General features: G+C 45.2%; 1 protein-coding gene across 1 annotated transcript in view; it reads right to left on the bottom strand.

Moving 5' to 3' along the window:
- The window catches only part of CACNA1E (calcium voltage-gated channel subunit alpha1 E), a 782,868-nt gene that overhangs the window by 72,656 nt on the left and 691,178 nt on the right, over positions 1-19,034 (bottom strand). The window contains exons 22-29 of the mRNA XM_069737731.1: positions 15,419-15,681; positions 15,115-15,286; positions 13,169-13,298; positions 13,023-13,082; positions 3,993-4,099; positions 3,858-3,869; positions 3,393-3,489; positions 2,268-2,428 (exon numbers count right to left, since the gene is read on the bottom strand). Coding sequence (XP_069593832.1) covers positions 2,268-2,428; positions 3,393-3,489; positions 3,858-3,869; positions 3,993-4,099; positions 13,023-13,082; positions 13,169-13,298; positions 15,115-15,286; positions 15,419-15,681 — 1,002 coding nt within the window. The remainder of the gene's footprint in view (positions 1-2,267; positions 2,429-3,392; positions 3,490-3,857; positions 3,870-3,992; positions 4,100-13,022; positions 13,083-13,168; positions 13,299-15,114; positions 15,287-15,418; positions 15,682-19,034) is intronic.

The following is a 19,034-nucleotide window of genomic DNA, read 5'->3' as shown; positions in this document are numbered from 1 at the left end:
TATATATATATACAGTGGGGCAAAAAAGTATTTAGTCAGTCAGCAATAGTGCAAGTTCCACCACTTAAAAAGATGAGAGGCGTCTGTAATTTACATCATAGGTAGACCTCAACTATGGGAGACAAACTGAGAAAAAAAATCCAGAAAATCACATTGTCTGTTTTTTTTAACAATTTATTTGCATATTATGGTGGAAAATAAGTATTTGGTCAGAAACAAACAATCAAGATTTCTGGCTCTCACAGACCTGTAACTTCTTCTTTAAGAGTCTCCTCTTTCCTTCACTCATTACCTGTAGTAATGGCACCTGTTTAAACTTGTTATCAGTATAAAAAGACACCTGTGCACACCCTCAAACAGTCTGACTCCAAACTCCACTATGGTGAAGACCAAAGAGCTGTCAAAGGACACCAGAAACAAAATTGTAGCCCTGCACCAGGCTGGGAAGACTGAATCTGCAATAGCCAACCAGCTTGGCGTGAAGAAATCAACAGTGGGAGCAATAATTAGAAAATGGAAGACATACAAGACCACTGATAATCTCCCTCGATCTGGGGCTCCACGCAAAATCCCACCCCGTGGGGTCAGAATGATCACAAGAACGGTGAGCAAAAATCCCAGAACCACGCGGGGGGACCTAGTGAATGAACTGCAGAGAGCTGGGACCAATGTAACAAGGCCTACCATAAGTAACACACTACGCCACCATGGACTCAGATCCTGCAGTGCCAGACGTGTCCAACTGCTTAAGCCAGTACATGTCCGGGCCCGTCTGAAGTTTGCTAGAGAGCATTTGGATGATCCAGAGGAGTTTTGGGAGAATGTCCTATGGTCTGATGAAACCAAACTGGAACTGTTTGGTAGAAACACAACTTGTCGTGTTTGGAGGAAAAAGAATACTGAGTTGCATCCATCAAACACCATACCTACTGTAAAGCATGGTGGTGGAAACATCATGCTTTGGGGCTGTTTCTCTGCAAAGGTGCCAGGACGACTGATCTGGGTACATGAAAGAATGAATGGGGCCATGTATCGTGAGATTTTGAGTGCAAACCTCCTTCCATCAGCAAGGGCATTGAAGATGAAACGTGGCTGGGTCTTTCAACATGACAATGATCCAAAGCACACCGCCAGGGCAACGAAGGAGTGGCTTCGTAAGAAGCATTTCAAGGTCCTGGAGTGGCCTAGCCAGTCTCCAGATCTCAACCCTATAGAAAACCTTTGGAGGGAGTTGAAAGTCCGTGTTGCCAAGCGAAAAGCCAAAAACATCACTGCTCTAGAGGAGATCTGCATGGAGGAATGGGCCAACATACAAACAACAGTGTGTGGCAACCTTGTGAAGACTTACAGAAAACGTTTGACCTCTGTCATTGCCAACAAAGGATATATTACAAAGTATTGAAATGAAATTTTGTTTCTGACCAAATACTTATTTTCCACCATAATATGCAAATAAAATGTTAAAAAAACAGACAATGTGATTTTCTGGATTTTTTTTTCTCAGTTTGTCTCCCATAGTTGAGGTCTACCTATGATGTAAATTACAGACGCCTCTCATCTTTTTAAGTGGTGGAACTTGCACTATTGCTGACTGACTAAATACTTTTTTGCCCCACTGTACATCTTCCATAACTAAAACTAAAGATGCGTTTCTTCTAAGCCTCATACATACTGTTGTACTATTGCTCCATACAGATCCACAACCCTGCGCTTTCAGCTTGCTATAGGCTAATAGTGCAGCTCCGTGCCTCTGATTTTATACATTTTGTTCCAAGCCTTATTACTTTGGAATTCTCAGAGCATTATCCCTGAGAGAAAGCACAGCGCCTTAAAGTGCCCAATAATGGACGTCTGAGTGCAAAGGGTCTTGATGTGCTGTGTGTGCTGTGTGTGACATGAGGTTTTACGATGGGCAAGAACCTTCATGCTGATAAGTTAGAAATTTGTATATGTTTCAAATCAAATTTGCACCATGGGGTCATCTAAATTTGAAGTCGTTTATGCCGTTTCCACATCTAGTATCAGGCATGTAATGTGCAAAACTCTGTTTTTCCATAATGTTAAGTAGAAATAGAAATCTGTTGCTTATGGTCCTTTGCATCATGAATGGGGTGTGTGGTCTGTCCCTGCCATGATACACAGCAGACAGACAGTAATGGAATGATCCATCGATGTGTGAATTATGTATATGAATTTCCTTGTGCATTTTTGGTCGCATTAAGGAGAAGGAAAAGATCCCTAGAGACACATTAATTCTCTCGACGTACACGCATTCTTTCTCGGTGTCCTTCGAGCTGTCTGTGCAGTAGAAGAACTTGCCCTTGAAGAGTTGAACAGCGATGACGGCGAATATAAACATGAAGAGTTTGTACACGATGAGGATATTAAAGACATTCTTCAAAGAGTTAACCACACAATCAAACACTGCCTGGGGAGAAGATCACAATGTCAGTTGTAAAGGAAAACTCACATGAAGCACCACTAAAGTCTAGATATTATCTGTCTGTTACATGCAAGTGAATCCCATCATACATGCAAGGTGCAATAATATAAGCCATTGCCTTTTCCTCTATCACTCACTGCTCTATTAGCCTATTTCTTAATTATATTTGGACCTGGAAATGACAACTGAAAGTCAATATGGCTGCTCATCGGAGTCTACGTCTGGGACCGGAGTAAGATTTGTGGCGAGATGCACAGACGAGCTTGCCACTTGACAGATTCTACTGGTTTACTAAGAGGTCTGCTCTTTTAAATAAACATTCTGGCATAAAAATTCACAATATGTTGGCGGAACACAAGGTTAAGCTAAAATTTTGTGACTTTTGGTGGTCTCACGCTTTTGGCAAGCTCTGATGAAATGGTAGGCAGAACTGGGTTGGGACAGGGGTTGGAGACCCATGTGCAACTAGTGGGCATTCTAAAGAATGACGGCACCAGAGACGTGGAAAAAAGAAAGCAAATGAAAGAAGAAAGAAGACACATGAGCCTATCGGACAACCGGTAGTAGGACAGATATGGGGATTATGGGGATTAATTTTACATCCTTCCCAGCAGATTTTATTGGCACCAAATATATTTAATATATTTAATGCATATGCAATCTCAGTTGATTTCAAGCGAATCTATCGACTTAAAATTTCAGTAGCTGTGCTCATCTTGCTAGGATATAAGGAAGAACACTTCTGTAAAAACACCCCTGTACTTGTAGTAGTCTTTTGTACAGGCTGGATTTTTAGTATCTCAGTTTACAAATCTTGCAGTCCAACTATCACTGGCTAAGATTCCCAATTTATAGTAATCTATCTTAGGGCACGCGCTCTGGACGGCTTTGAAGCTGCATGACTTTGCTAAGTAATTCCTCAATGTTGACGCTCTGTGTTTCTTGTTACCTTCAACTTCGGGAGTCGCTTGATGGTTTTGAGCGGTCGGAGCACTCGAAGAACACGCAGAGACTTAATTGTTTTGATGTCCCGGCCTTTGTTAGTCCTAGGAGATGCGAGGCAAATAAAAGATAAACAACGGAAAGGAAGGAATGAAATGAGTTCTCCTCTTACGATGAATCCAGAGATGGGGACTGCCAGAAACATTTACATCAGACACAAAGCAATGATGGAGAGCACATTCCCGCTGCCACGCGGGAAGGACGGAAAGCGGACAACGTACTATTGTCTGCAGAGAAAATCTGAAGACGGTTTTTCAGCTTTGAACCATTGCATAGCTTTTAACTTAGTGGAAATTTGTGCTTCCTAGCTTTACAATGACAGAACAGAAACACAACACCTTACAATGTCCATCTATAATGTTGTATGTTGACATTAAATGGTTAACGCGTCACAACTTAAGCTTATATTTACCCCAAGACATTCCTGTGCATTCCAAGAAAAGAGGAGAAATGGGGGATAGAAAGTGAGAGAAGGCACCGGATGAGGCTCTGGACTGGCATTTTGGGTCTATCGCAGCCACAGCTAGGGATGGGTTTAAATACTTACGCCAAAGCAAAAGCCACCAGGGCTCCCAACACTACCACAAAATCCAAGATGTTCCAGAGGTCACGGAAGTAGGAGCCTTCATGTAGAATTAACCCTTGATCTATCATCTACAGAAAAGGGAAATGTATAGATATGTAAAAAGATAAAGTAGTTACAGTATTTAATCTAGGAGATTAGTGTTCAGTCGTTGCCAAAGGTTTATGCAAAGACCCTGTTGACCCTTATTCTCCAAGACTTTTGCCATTACCCCTGGCATATCAGTTTCTGGGCTATATCTTGACTGGTAGGAACCCATTCTCGTTTAATCAGTGCTTGGGGTTTATCACACTTTCTGAGTTTTTGTTTGTCCTTCTGATTTTTGAGGATTGACCACAGGTTTTTAGTGGGATATACATTTTAGGATATATCACCATTGACTCAAAATATCAATTTTTGCTCACCGAGCCACTTAGTTATCACTTTTTCCTTGTGACATGGTCTCCACCATCTTGGAAAGAGCATTGCTCATCACCAAATTGCTCCTGGGTCTTTGGGAGAAGTTACTCTTGGTGGATCTTTAAAGGGAACCTGTCAGCTGTTTTGACCGCTATAATATGAGGCCACTGCCTTTCAGGGCTTATTCAAAGCACTCTATAATGCTGTAGATAGGCCGCTGATTCAACCTGCAAGAAAAGAAAAATAAGTTATATTATACTCACCAGGGCGGTGCGGTCTGGTCTGATGGGTGTCGCAGGTCCGGGTCTGGCACCTCCCATCTTCTTGCGATGCCTTCTGTTGCCTCATCGCTCCCCAGGATTGTGCTCCTGCGCAGGTGTACTTATCTGCCCTGTTGAGAGCAGAGTAAATTCCTGTAGTGCGCAGGTGCTGGGCCTCTCTGACCTTTCCTGGCGCCTACGTACTGCAGTACTTTGCTCTGCCCTCAACAGGGCAGATAAGTACACTTGCGCAGGAGCACAATGCTGGGGACCATGAAGCAAGCAGGAGGGCAGCGTCACAAGAAGATGGGAGGCGCAGGGTCAGGACCTGCAACACACCTCGGATTGGACCACCCCCGTGGGAGTATAATAAAAATATTTTTTTTTATCTTGAAGGTCAGATTGGGGGCTTATCTACAGCATTATTGAATGCTGTAAATAAGCCCTGAAAGGCAGTGGCCGCATCCTATAGCGGCCAAAACAGCTGACAGGTTTGCTGTAAATCCCATGTTTTATTCATGGCATTGGTCTTAGACAAAATTGTGAGTGAGCCCCCTCCATTAATGAAAAGCCCCCACACATGAATGGTCTCATCTTTTCTCCTCTGGAGAATCATTCTGCCACATGTCTTAAAGGGAACCTGTCACCCCCTAGGGCCTATTAAAGTAAAAGAGCCACCTTGAGCAGCACTAAGGCTGCATTCTGTGAAGGTGGCTCTTATGTTTATTTTCTCTAGGAGCGCTGAAATAATGAGTTTTATGAATTTCCCAGCATACTTCTATTGAGCCAGGGAGGTATGTTTTCTCCCCCTGACTCAACTGCCTCGCAGCTGTCCACCTTCCCCCTCTGGCCTTCTGGCACCACCTCCTCTCTTTCTCATGACGTCACTGGCGCCTGCGCTCTGCAATCAGATCTCGGGCATGCGCCGTGTGCACTGCCGGGGAACTTACATCAGGTGATGTAAGGATATCGCATCTGCGTGTAGTGGAGGCCCCAGATCCCGCCCCGCAGTGTGTTATGATGTGTTCACTGTGGAGGTATGGCGGGAAATTTATTAAATTATGTATTTCTGCATTCCTAGGGATAATAAACATAAGAGCCACCTTCACAGAATGCCGCCTTAGTGCTGCTGAAGGTGGCTCTTTTACTCTAATAGGCCCTAGGGGGTGACAGGTTCACTTTAAACAGTGTGAAGGAGGCGTCATCAGAGAAAATCACTTTATCACAGTCCAATCTCTGTACATTCTGCAAAATTCTTTTTTATGATGAAGCCCCTTAAGACTGTGTTAGGTCTCGAGTTCCCGCTTCTGCACAGGGGGAATCTCGAGCCGTCTCCGCTGCGGTCCCCCATTCCTATCCAGCCGCAGTGGAGCCTGCTCAGCAGAGACGTCGGTCCCAGCGTCTTGCTCGGTCTCACTCTGTTCAGAGAGTTACTGCTGCTTCTTCAGCTCCTGCCATTAAAGTCAGTGCTGGTCAGCAGCGAGTGGACTTCTCTGGGACTAAGTCCTTGTCTGCGCACACTGAGCATGCCCAGGGCAAGATCTCCCGTTGGAGATCGAGGGTCATGTGCTCAGACTCTGCAGCGCATTCTATTGGTCCTCTTGGCAGGTCTTGGAAGGGCAAAGTTTCTGTGGCCACTTCCTGTCCTGCAACTATATAAACTGCGCATGACCGCACGGCCATGCGCTAGTGTACAATTGAATACGTGTGTTTGTTGTGAGTGCAAGTCGTTCATTAAATACCCCTACCCTATTGTATGACTGTTCGTGTATGGTGTATGGCTGCTGTCTAGCGCCCGACTAATCACTCAACGTGTCACACACGTATCAGCGTCTATTGCTGTGACCGCCAGTGCGGTGCCACGCGCCAGTGTGCGCTTCCTGACCCACGTCTGGGTGCTTAGTGGTACCTACCAGCACGGCACAGTTCGCACTTCGGTGCTATAATTATATATTTCCTTTCACACCCAGTAGCGGTGTAGTGCCAGCAAGGGTCTAATCGGACTACAATCCCTGTTGGGGTTTAGTTCGCTGACCACTTGCTCGCGCTCTATGTGCGGTACCGCGGTCCTGTGACGCAACAGGATCGCTTTCTTCACGCTGGGTGAGGTTTAACCCACGCGTGTATACTTTTGGATACCGCCATATAGTCTGTCATTTCCTAGCAGCAGGTTTCACCTGCACGGTGGACCCCGGACTGCGAACGCATCTTTATCATCTCTCTTGGTGCGTTCCGCCAGTCCTAACATTACACTAGCGCCAGGGTCTGGCTAGTGATGACAGACAAAAAGCAATCTCTGCGGTATATCCAGCAGCTGGAGGGTAGGTTGGCGGCTCTCGAGAGCGCGACTTCAGCTGTGGATGTTACTGCAGTAGCTGTACAGGCTGCCAGCGTGGCTGCAGCTACTATGTCCATTGCCACCCCTGTTCCGACATTATCTCGCCTCCCGCTGCCAGAAAAATTTTCTGGTGATAGCAAGTTTTGTAGGGGATTTGTGAGTCAGTGCTCTATTCACCTCGAGCTCCTGGCTGCACGTTTTCCCACAGAGCGGGCTAAGGTGGGATTTATTCTGTCTCTATTGTCGGACAGGGCGTTGGAATGGGCTACGCCGCTGTGGGAGCGTGGCGATCATGTGGTGCAGAGTGCTCCGCTGTTTCTGAGCGCTCTGAAACAGGTCTTTTTAGGACCTCAAGTCACCCATGATACTGCGCTCCAATTGCTGGCATTAACTCAGGGTGAGTCCTTGGTCAGTCATTTTGCCGTCCAATTCCGCACCTTAGCATCTGAGCTGGATTGGTCGGATAAAGCTCTTATCCCCATATTTTGGAGGGGCTTGGCTGACCACGTAAAGGACGCTCTGGCCACTAGGGAGATTCCTGCCACACTGGAGGAGTTAATAACTGTCTCCACTCGAATTGACCTCCGTTTTAACGAGCGGAGGTTAGAGCGAGCCCAGTGTAGGCAGAGGTTTCGGCTGGCTCCTACTTTCGCCAAACCTCTGGTTCCTGAGCCACATGAGGCCAGGGAAGTGTCACAAGCAGGATCTAAGTCCCGGACCGCTTGTGCACTCAGGGTCTGTCATGTTTGCCAGCAGTCAGGACATCTAGCCACCAGATGTCCTCAGCGGTCGAGGAAACGTCAGCGTCTAGTGGTAGTAGGTGGAGGTACACTAGACACGGCGACGTTTGCCTCTAAGTTGTCCTTTAAGGGGACAATTACTATTGGCTCATTCTCCCACTCGGTAGAGCTATGCGTGGATTCTGGGGCGGAGGGCAATTTTATGTCTTCTGCCTTCGCCCAACGTCACGCAATACCCCTGGTAATGCTTGCTCAACCAGTAACGGTGCGAGTGGTGAATGGGTCGACATTGCCCTCACAGATAACACACCAGACCATCCCTTTTACTCTGTCCATGTCGCCATCTCATCAGGAGATAATTTCTCTGCTCATCATTCCGGAAGGAATTGATGAGGTCCTGTTGGGAATACCTTGGCTACGGTACCACTCTCCTCATATCGAGTGGTCCTCAGGCAGAATTCTAGGTTGGGGTGAATCTTGTGGGGGTAGGTGTCAGAGGGAGTGCGTTCAGGTTGCTACTACTGAGGTACCCGCAGATCTATCCTCTCTCCCCAAGCAGTATTGGTCTTATGCAGACGTGTTCTCCAAAAAGGCGGCGGAGGTCCTTCCGCCTCATCGCCCCTATGACTGTCCTATTGATCTCTTGCCTGGTGCTGAGCCTCCCCGGGGTCGAGTTTATCCGCTATCTCTCCCGGAGACGGAGGCAATGTCACAGTACATCCAGGAAAATCTGGCAAGAGGATTCATTAGGAAGTCAGTGTCACCCGCTGGGGCAGGGTTCTTCTTCGTGCAGAAGAAGAATGGGGAATTGCGCCCATGCATAGACTACAGGGGTCTTAACGCCATCACCGTTAAGAATAAGTATCCTTTGCCCTTGATATCTGAGTTATTCGATAGACTTCGGGGAGCAAGGGTATTTACTAAATTAGATCTGCGGGGTGCTTACAACCTGATTCGCATCCGTGAGGGGGACGAATGGAAGACGGCCTTTAACACCAGGGATGGGCACTATGAATATCTGGTGATGCCCTTCGGGCTCTGTAATGCCCCAGCCGTTTTCCAAGACTTTGTGAACGATATCTTCCGGGATATGCTTTCCACCTCGGTCGTAGTCTATCTGGATGATATTCTCATCTACTCTCCAGATATTGACTCCCACCGGAGAGATGTTTGCAAAGTCTTCGACCTCCTACGGGCAAACTCCCTCTATGCCAAGTTGGAGAAGTGTATGTTTGAGCAGGAGTCTTTACCTTTCCTGGGCTACATCATCTCGGCCCAGGGATTGGCTATGGATCCTGCCAAACTACAGGCAGTGATGGACTGGCAGGAACCCCATTCTCTGAAAGCGGTGCAGCGCTTTATGGGGTTCATAAATTACTATCGTCAGTTCATCCCCCACTTCTCAACCCTGGTAGCTCCCTTGGTATCCCTCACCAAGAAGGGAGCGAATCCTAAATTGTGGTCCGAAGAGGTCTCCAAGGCCTTCACTTCTATTAAGTCCCACTTTGCTAGCGCTCCCATCTTACATCGTCCCGATGTGGATAAGCCATTCCTAATGGAGGTGGATGCCTCATCCGTTGGTGCAGGAGCAGTCCTCTATCAAAAGGATGCTCAAGGTCGGAAGCACCCATGCTTCTTCTTCTCAAAGACCTTCTCACCAGCGGAGAGAAATTACTCCATCGGGGATAGGGAGCTGCTGGCAATGAAGTTGGCCTTTTCGGAATGGAGACATCTCTTGGAGGGTGCTCAGTTCCCATTCCAAGTCTTCACGGACCACAAGAATTTGGTCTATTTACAGACAGCCCAGCGGCTGAATTCTCGTCAGGCCAGATGGTCCTTGTTTTTCTCCCAGTTCCACTTCACTCTACATTATCTCGCCGGGGAGAAGAACATTTGTGCTGACGCTCTCTCTCGCTCCCTGGTGTCAACTGTGGAGGAGGAGGACGAGCCTCGGCTCATTGTCCCTTCGCTTGAGTCTGTGCCTCCGGGCAAGACTTTTGTTCCCATCAATTTGCGTCCGGAGGTTCTCTCGTGGGCTCATTCGTCCAGAGTGGGTGGACACTTTGGGGCAAAGAGGACATCTGAGTTGTTGGCGAGAATGTATTGGTGGCCACATATGGTTCGTGACGTAGGAGACTACGTTCGGGCATGTGTCTCTTGTGCCAAAAATAAGTCTCTCCGTCAACGGCCAGCTGGGTTGTTATACCCTCTGCCTGTGGCAGACAGGCCCTGGGAGATGGTCGGGATGGACTTTGTGGTGGGTTTGCCCAAGTCACGTGGCTGTACTGTCATTTGGGTTATCACCGACCATTTTTCTAAAATGGTGCATTTGGTGCCGCTTCCTCGGCTACCTTCTGCACGGGCCTTGGCAGCATTGTTTGTTAAACACATCTTCCGTCTTCACGGTATGCCAGACAAAATTGTCAGTGACCGGGGTCCCCAGTTTGCGTCTCGGTTCTGGAGAGAGCTTTGTCGCCTTCTCAGTATCGAGTTGAATCTCTCTTCGGCATATAATCCCGAGACGAATGGGTTGGTGGAGAGAGCCAACCAGACCTTGGTCACATATCTGCGACATTTTGTCTCTGCTAAGCAAGATGACTGGGCATCTTTGCTACCGTGGGCGGAGTTTGCTCTTAACAATGCTGTAGCTGACTCCACTGGACAGACTCCTTTCCTCCTTAACTATGGTCAGCATCCGCGGGTACCTGTGCCCATGCCCGTGTCTTCCGCCGATTCCAGGGTGGCAGACTGGGCTGTGGAGGCACGGGACATTTGGGATCGCACTCAGGATGCCATTCGGGCTTCCAAGGAGAGAATGAGGTCCTCCGCCGATGTTCATCGGCGTCCCGCTCCGACCTTTGCTCCTGGCGACTTGGTGTGGCTCTCCGCCCGTAACATCAGGCTGCGAGTTGAGTCCACTAAGTTTGCTCCTCGCTACTTAGGTCCCTTCAAGGTTCTCGAACAGGTTAATCCTGTGGTCTACCGCCTGGCTCTTCCTCCACGCTTGGGTATCACCGACACCTTTCATGTGTCCCTCTTGAAACCCGTATACATGTCCCGGTTTTCCGAGTCATTTGCCGGGACATCGGGTTCGTCTACGGACGATTACGAGGTGAACGCTATTTTGGGGTGTAAGGTGGTACGCGGCAAAAAGTTCTATCTGGTGGATTGGAAGGGTTATGGTCCAGAGAACAGGTCATGGGAGCCTGCTGAAAACATTCGGGCCCCACAGCTCATTGCTGCCTTCGAGCGTAGCGAGGCCCAAGGAGGGGGGGGGGCCCTAGGAGGGGGGGTAATGTTAGGTCTCGAGTTCCCGCTTCTGCACAGGGGGAATCTCGAGCCGTCTCCGCTGCGGTCCCCCATTCCTATCCAGCCGCAGTGGAGCCTGCTCAGCAGAGACGTCGGTCCCAGCGTCTTGCTCGGTCTCACTCTGTTCAGAGAGTTACTGCTGCTTCTTCAGCTCCTGCCATTAAAGTCAGTGCTGGTCAGCAGCGAGTGGACTTCTCTGGGACTAAGTCCTTGTCTGCGCACACTGAGCATGCCCAGGGCAAGATCTCCCGTTGGAGATCGAGGGTCATGTGCTCAGACTCTGCAGCGCATTCTATTGGTCCTCTTGGCAGGTCTTGGAAGGGCAAAGTTTCTGTGGCCACTTCCTGTCCTGCAACTATATAAACTGCGCATGACCGCACGGCCATGCGCTAGTGTACAATTGAATACGTGTGTTTGTTGTGAGTGCAAGTCGTTCATTAAATACCCCTACCCTATTGTATGACTGTTCGTGTATGGTGTATGGCTGCTATCTAGCGCCCGACTAATCACTCAACGTGTCACACACGTATCAGCGTCTATTGCTGTGACCGCCAGTGCGGTGCCACGCGCCAGTGTGCGCTTCCTGACCCACGTCTGGGTGCTTAGTGGTACCTGCCAGCACGGCACAGTTCGCACTTCGGTGCTATAATTATATATTTCCTTTCACACCCAGTAGCGGTGTAGTGCCAGCAAGGGTCTAATCGGACTACAATCCCTGTTGGGGTTTAGTTCGCTGACCACTTGCTCGCGCTCTATGTGCGGTACCGCGGTCCTGTGACGCAACAGGATCGCTTTCTTCACGCTGGGTGAGGTTTAACCCACGCGTGTATACTTTTGGATACCGCCATATAGTCTGTCATTTCCTAGCAGCAGGTTTCACCTGCACGGTGGACCCCGGACTGCGAACGCATCTTTATCATCTCTCTTGGTGCGTTCCGCCAGTCCTAACAGACTGTTTATTCAAAGAAGAAAAGATAAGCGGCTCGTGTGTCATGCCATTTAGATTTTTTTATATTAAAAAATGCAATAAAAAGTTATCAAAACTTAATATTTACTCCAGAATGAAATCAATAAAAAATGTCTGCATGTCAGGCAAAAATGCCTCAAAAGCAATAAACAAGCCCTCATATTGGTTACTGATGGAAAATAGTCAATCAACAGAAAAATTAAAAAATGAACAGACATTACACAAAAAAAATTCTGAAAATTTTTGACCCAAAAAAGTTTTTGTTTTTCTTTAAAGTTCTGAATTAATTTGACTACTAAAGCATTAGCATTTTAGAATATTTTGGCACTATATAAGGCTAGGTTCACATTGCGTTAGTGCAATCCGTTTAGCGGATACGCTAACGGATTGCGCTAATGCAATGTCCAAAAAGGGATTGCGTTTGGCAATCCCGCTAGTGCAGATGCCCGATCTGCGCTAGCGAAGAACGGACCCTGAACGCTGCAAGCAGCGTTCGAGGTCCGTCCGAAACTAACGGCACATCGCAGACGCATGCCGAAAAAGGCATACGTTAGCGATGCGTTAGCGATCCATTAGCACATTGCAGTCAATGGGTGCGCTAACGGATCCGTTACATAGCGTTAATTGCGCCAATTTCGCCATGTAACGGATTCCGTTAGAGGACACCCACTAACGCAATGCCTTAGGAACAGAAAATACCTAAATATGTTTCCTTGTGTCTTGAAATTCCTGATACATTTTTGTCTATTAAGAATTATTATTCTTTTGTAGCTCATGAAATATGAGTTAATAGTAAAAGTTTAGCTTTGGTAAAAAAAAAAAACTGGGAGTTGCGAAAAGTGGCTCTTGCAAATTTAGAACAGCATTTCCTGACCTGATTTCTAACTGTGAATATCTTTGGTGTGTAGATGATTGTTGGTATTTTTTTTTACATGTATAAGTTGACTGCCATAAATGTGAAAGAACTTGTAAGTTTCTTACTTTAATGACCATCTCAAAGGTGAAGACTCCAGTGAAAACATAATCAAAGTAACGAAGAACCTGCAGGAAAATAACAGAAAACATGAAGAAAGCTGAAATATCCAGGGCTGAACAGAGAGACACGGATCTCCTATAAAATGACCTACCTTGTTGTGATCAGAGTTGGTCAATACGGGGTCTTCAGCTGCTAAAGCGATACTGCTCGCCGCGATCACAAGTAAGATGCACATCTCAAAATATCGCAAGTTCACAATATAATGACACACTTTTCTTATCCTAAAGATACAAATAGGTATTTGGAAATTAGAAAACTGATTTGGATTTTTGGAAATATCTGTCAGTACACAAAGGATCTCCAAATAGAGTTTTTGAGTGGTATTTTGAGAGGGTATGTGCTGCATTTTTGTCTTATTTTTACTGGACAGTTTTGTCACAAAAAGGATTTCCTAGCACGAGTCAATGAGATTCCTGAAGTCTTGCACATGCTGATTATTTTTCCTTGCAGATTTCAAGCAGTTTCCAATCTGCAGCATGTCAATGCCTCCAACGTTTTTGTACAGGGTGGGCCATGTATATGGATACACCTAAATAAAATGGGAATAGTTGGTGACATCAACTTCCTGTTTGTAGGACATTAGTATTTGGGAAGGGAAAACTTTTCAAGATGGGTTTATTTCCATTTGGAAGAGACACTGATATGGCTTATAGCTTTAGTCAGGTTGCAAAGCTTGTTAAAGGGTCAGATATTGACTAATAGGGTAGGCAGCAATAGACAAATAGCATTCTTTCTTTTGGAGGAGAGATAATTTAAAGACCCTTTTCCCATGGAGCATTGCCTTATCTATATCACTCTCTACGCCAGCTGTCTCTCTCCATAAGAAAAAACATTCATTCCCATAGATTGGTGTTCCCCAAATCCAGTCCTCAAGAGCCACCAACAAATCATGTTTTCAGGATTTCCTTACTGTTGCCCATGTAATAATTCCATTACCGGTGCAATATTAAAGGGAACCTGTCACCAGGTTTTCCCCATATAAAGTAGGGCCAGCAACTGTTGACCCTCTGTTACAATATTCTAGTATGCAGTATATAAGTCTGAAATCTGCTCTGCAATGCTTAAAAAATAGCTTTTATTAGGCTATGTGTCCACGTGGCATACTGGCAGCGCTTTGGACGCAGTGGATAACAAGCTCCGCCCAAAGCGCTGCCCCCTTCTCTACGCGCAGTGATTCCGTATCTGTTCATTGAACACAGGCGGAATCACTGCATCCTGTACACAGACTGTGTTATTTATCTTGTGGAGACGGAGCGTCTCTGCAAGATATATAGACATGCTGCAGTCTGGAAAGACGCGTCACATGTCCGGTTACGCAGGTCTACAGCCTGTGTGTCTGTACGCATAGTGGAGATGGGATATCATAAAATCCCCTGCACTATGCTGTAACATCTGGACGCTGCAGATTGGCTGTACGCAGCGTCCAATCCACAGCAAAATCTCAAGCTATACGCCCGGTGGAAACATACCCTTATACTCACAGATGGCTCGATTCTGTCTGATGGGCATCTCTAATCTTGATCCAGCCACTCCTATCTCCTTGCAATTGCCGTCCTCCTTCTTGCTTCATGTGGATGACGCATCCTATGCCATCTTCACAGTGCCCTCTATCACTCTCCTGACCAAGCTCTCTTCTCTCTGCCATGCTGAGGGCAGAGCAAAGTACATGTGCGGGGAAAGGTGAAAGCAACAATATTATTAGTATTTTGATCTGCCTTCAGCAGACCAGATCGAAGTGAGCCTGCGCAGGAGCACGATGGAGGACATTGTATGGTTGACATAGGATACGTCATCCACATGAAGCAGAGAAGAAAAACTAAGAGAGGAGGCACCGGATCAAAACCAGAGACCCCCATTGGACCACACCTCGTCATCAGAGAGATTCTTTCTTCTGTAAGAGAGCCTATCTAAAAGCCTTTTTCCCACAGAACCTTTTCTGGCTTATAAGACACCATACACCAGCAGGCTATCTACATAAGGAAAAACCTTGCCTCCCTAGACTGTCTAATGAAGAAGTTGCAAATGTAAAATACATACGGGTTGGTAGAGCTGAAGATAAGCATTGAACTGTAGGGTACAATGACTTTGGGGGACTCTAAAAGTTTTTCTTTTCTTTTCATTGCCCTCGCTTCTCCATCCTCAGGTTCCTCGTCATCCTTTTCTTGATCTTGAGACACAAGAGAAACTTCTCCATCTCTTCCTTCATTCACTGTAGCAAGAAGAACAATAGTGAATATGTTGGAGGCCATGTTGAATGCAGACAGATCAGCAAAGACTATAGTTATCAGTCAAAGGAGTACAAATGTAATAGGACGACACAGACAGCTAGACGATTCCTCACTCTGTACCACGGTGCAGTCGGAAGGCATCCCCGCGTCTGGTATGGTGATCACTGTGCTCTCTGTAATTCTCTCAGTACTGCTAGATACATCAGCCAAGCTACAGCTGGTTGGATTGGGACTTTCCTCCTGACTTCGCAGACTGCCCAGTAAGGCCTGCTCGCTGCAATCCATGTCCGGCAGACTGCCATTCTTCCCATGGCTCAGATCCTGAAAAGGAGCAGTGTTGGGACCAGTGCCCTCACATCCCACTGTCCTGTCATTTCTTCCACACCAAGAAAATGGCGTGAAGTAGCAAAAAGAGAAAATAATGGTGAGAATACTGATGGCTGAAAGAAGGTGATGTGATGGACAGACATGATCATTGAAGAGTGCATCTAGGTAATGCAAAGGGTTAGGTAAGTGCATTTAGCTAGGTAATTCCAAGGCAGCCAAAAGCAGTAAGTGAAGAAGAAGGAAAAATGGTGGCACTACTGAAAAGAGTTTTTAGGGACTACTAAATTGCTAGGGATTAAAAGATCGTGCTCCAACCATAATCAGAACTGCCAAAACAGGGAATGTTTTAAAATATATGTATATTATTTAGTGACAATATAAAACCATTAAAATATACGGAAAATAAATTCCATACAAATATGTATTTACATAATATTTTATATGTGCACATATCAATAATGTATTACAAAATAAAATTTTACATATGGCAGGTCAAACTATATTCTATATTATACCCCTGAGGACTAAAGAAGTATCATAAAAAAATCATATATTGTACATATCAAAAAAAGTGCTTAAGCTGAAAAATTCTATATAATATAATGTGTATGTAGTGTGCCTATAACCATACTAGGTCAGGTGCAAAATAGAATCAAAATATCGTAAGAAAGGGCATAGTGTGCATAAGAATAAAGTGCTATGTGAAGGTACTATATGCAGATACTATCAAAAAGTCACTTACTTATTAAGATGGGGGAGTTATATTTTAGGACCGCCAAGCACTTGATGCCGTGCATCCTGACGCGCGTTTCGGAATCAAAATTCCTTCATCAGGGGGTCACACCCCCTGACTAAGGAATTTTGATCCCAACGCACGTTTCGGAATCAAAATTCCTTCATCAGGGGGTCACACCCTCTGATGAAGGAATTTTGATTCAGAAACGCGCGTCGGGATGCACGGCATCAAGTGCTTGGCGGTCCTGAAATATAACTCCCCCGTCTTTACAAGTAAGTGACTTTTTGATAGTATCTGCATATAGTACCTTCTCATAGCACTTTATTCTTATGCACACTATGCACTTTCTTACTGATATTTTGATTCTATTTTGCACCTGACCTAGTATGGTTATAGGCACACTACATACACATTATATTATATAGAATTTTTCAGCTTAAGCACTTTTTTTTATGTACAATATATGATTTTTTTTATGATACTTCTTTAGTCCTCAGGGGTATAAAATATATAATATAGTTTGACCTGCCATATGTAAAATTTGATTTTGTAATACATTATTGATACGTGCATATATAAAATATTATGTATATACATATTTGTATGGAATTTATTTTTTGTATACCGTATTTTAATGGTTTTATATTGGCACTAAAAAAATACATATATTTTAAAGCATTCCCTGTTTTGGCAGTTCTAGTTGTGATTATGGTTGGAGCACGATCTTTTGGTTCTTGTTAGTGGTTTTCACTATATTCTCTGCACATATGGTGACCTCGTGATATTTCAGTGTATTTTAAATACCTTCTTATAAATATTAGAGATTCTGTATAACACTTGGGAGTCACTATTGTGTTTAATTAACTTACGGTAAATTGCTAAGGATAAACAATCAACATGATATCAGTGGGAGTCTGATACCAAGCGATTGCCATTTTACCACAACTAAATACTTTTTAAAGAGGCAGTGCCTGGTATTATAGCTCACTGCATTTCACTCAACTAACTGGACCTGAATGTAATACCAGGCACGGCCACTATGAAAAGTATGGAGTCATTTCTGGTAATTACGTAGGAGAGATGGTGCTCGCCAAATAACGGCAGCCCCATTAACCAGTTTAAAGGCTCGGGTAGAGAGAGTGAAAGCCCCACAAATCTAATATTAATTTAACAGTCCAAGAAAAACCCTTTAAAGGGAACCAGCCACCATGAAAATGAAGTCCAGTCTGCAGGAACCATGATATATAGCCATGGGAGCTGAGTAGATTGATATATAGTTTTGTGAGAAAAGATTCAATATAACCTGCGTCTTCTTTATTAAAAAGTTTTCTCTTCCTGGATTTTTTGGTCCAGTGGGCAGTCCTATCAGTGACTGACAGCTATCTCTGTATGCACACTCATACAAACAAAGCTATCAGTCACTGACAGGACTGCCCACTGAACCAGAAAATCACTGAACTGCTAAATTTTTAATGAAACACAATTGCAAAATTGATTTTATGACCTCAATGCATGCATTTACGTACAAAAGAAAAGATGTCTCCAAAAGTGGACAACCTTAAAAGTAAGAGCATTTTTAGGATGTCCATAAATATACCCAATGTACAGTCCCTTCAGACCTCAGAGTTGCCATGTGCCACAGCTATAATCATTCCCCAGTCTTTTTCAAGAGTTCTTTCCAACACTGAAATATTCTCCAAACAACACTGGGCTATCCTCTTGACAACACTGGGCTATTCTCCAGACAATTCTGGCCTATCCTCCAGACAACACTGGGCTAACCTCTTGACAACACTGGGCTACTCACCAGACAATTCTGGGTGATCCTCTAGACAACAGTGGGCTATTCTCTTGACAACAATGGACTATCCTACTGACAAAACTGGGCTATCCTTTTGACAACACTGGACTATCCTTTTGAAAACGATGGGATATTCTCCAGACAATACTGGGCTATATTCCTGACAACACTGGACTATGCTCCAGACAACACTGAGCTACTCTGCTGACAACACTGGGCTATCCTTTTGACAACACTAGGCTAGGCTCTTGACAACACTGGGATATTCTCCCGACAACACTGGGCTATCCTCCTGACAAAACTGGGCTATCCTCTTGACAACACTGGGCTATCTTCCTGACAACAAAGGACTATACTCCAGACAACACCAGGCTATCCTCCTGACAACATTTAGAAAGTCTCCTGACAATACTGGGCTAGCCTCCTGATGACAGTGGGCTAGCCTCTAGATAACATGGGGATATCCTTTTGAAGTTGTGTACCCACATTCTCAGAAGGAGCCCTTATCACTCCTGCATTATGCTTCATATGGGTGTCTAGTAAATATCTTAATTTATAGTGTCAGCATCTTTAATCTCCATTTCAAGATTTCACATTCACAATTCACAATATAAGAATTGGTGAAAACAGTGAAAGTGATATGTATTGTGCATCTGGTATCAGTAGGTTTTGGATTACACATAAAATATGTCCTGCAAGAAGCAAGGCCAGTGTTTATTTAGTAAGGTGGTATCTCCAGCTAATATTGTTATGGAATATCATTAGGTATATGCTGTAAGTTTTTGATCGGTGGTCTGAATGGGACTGTGTTGTATTTCTCTGCACAGTGGTTGCCAGAAACGTTGCTGAGCAGAGAATACTGAAA

This window comes from Ranitomeya imitator, chromosome 8 (genome assembly GCF_032444005.1).
Source record: "Ranitomeya imitator isolate aRanImi1 chromosome 8, aRanImi1.pri, whole genome shotgun sequence".
NCBI lineage: Eukaryota > Metazoa > Chordata > Amphibia > Anura > Dendrobatidae > Ranitomeya > Ranitomeya imitator.
Note: the sequence above shows the minus strand (reverse complement) of the source record. Positions and strands in the feature narration are given on the sequence as shown.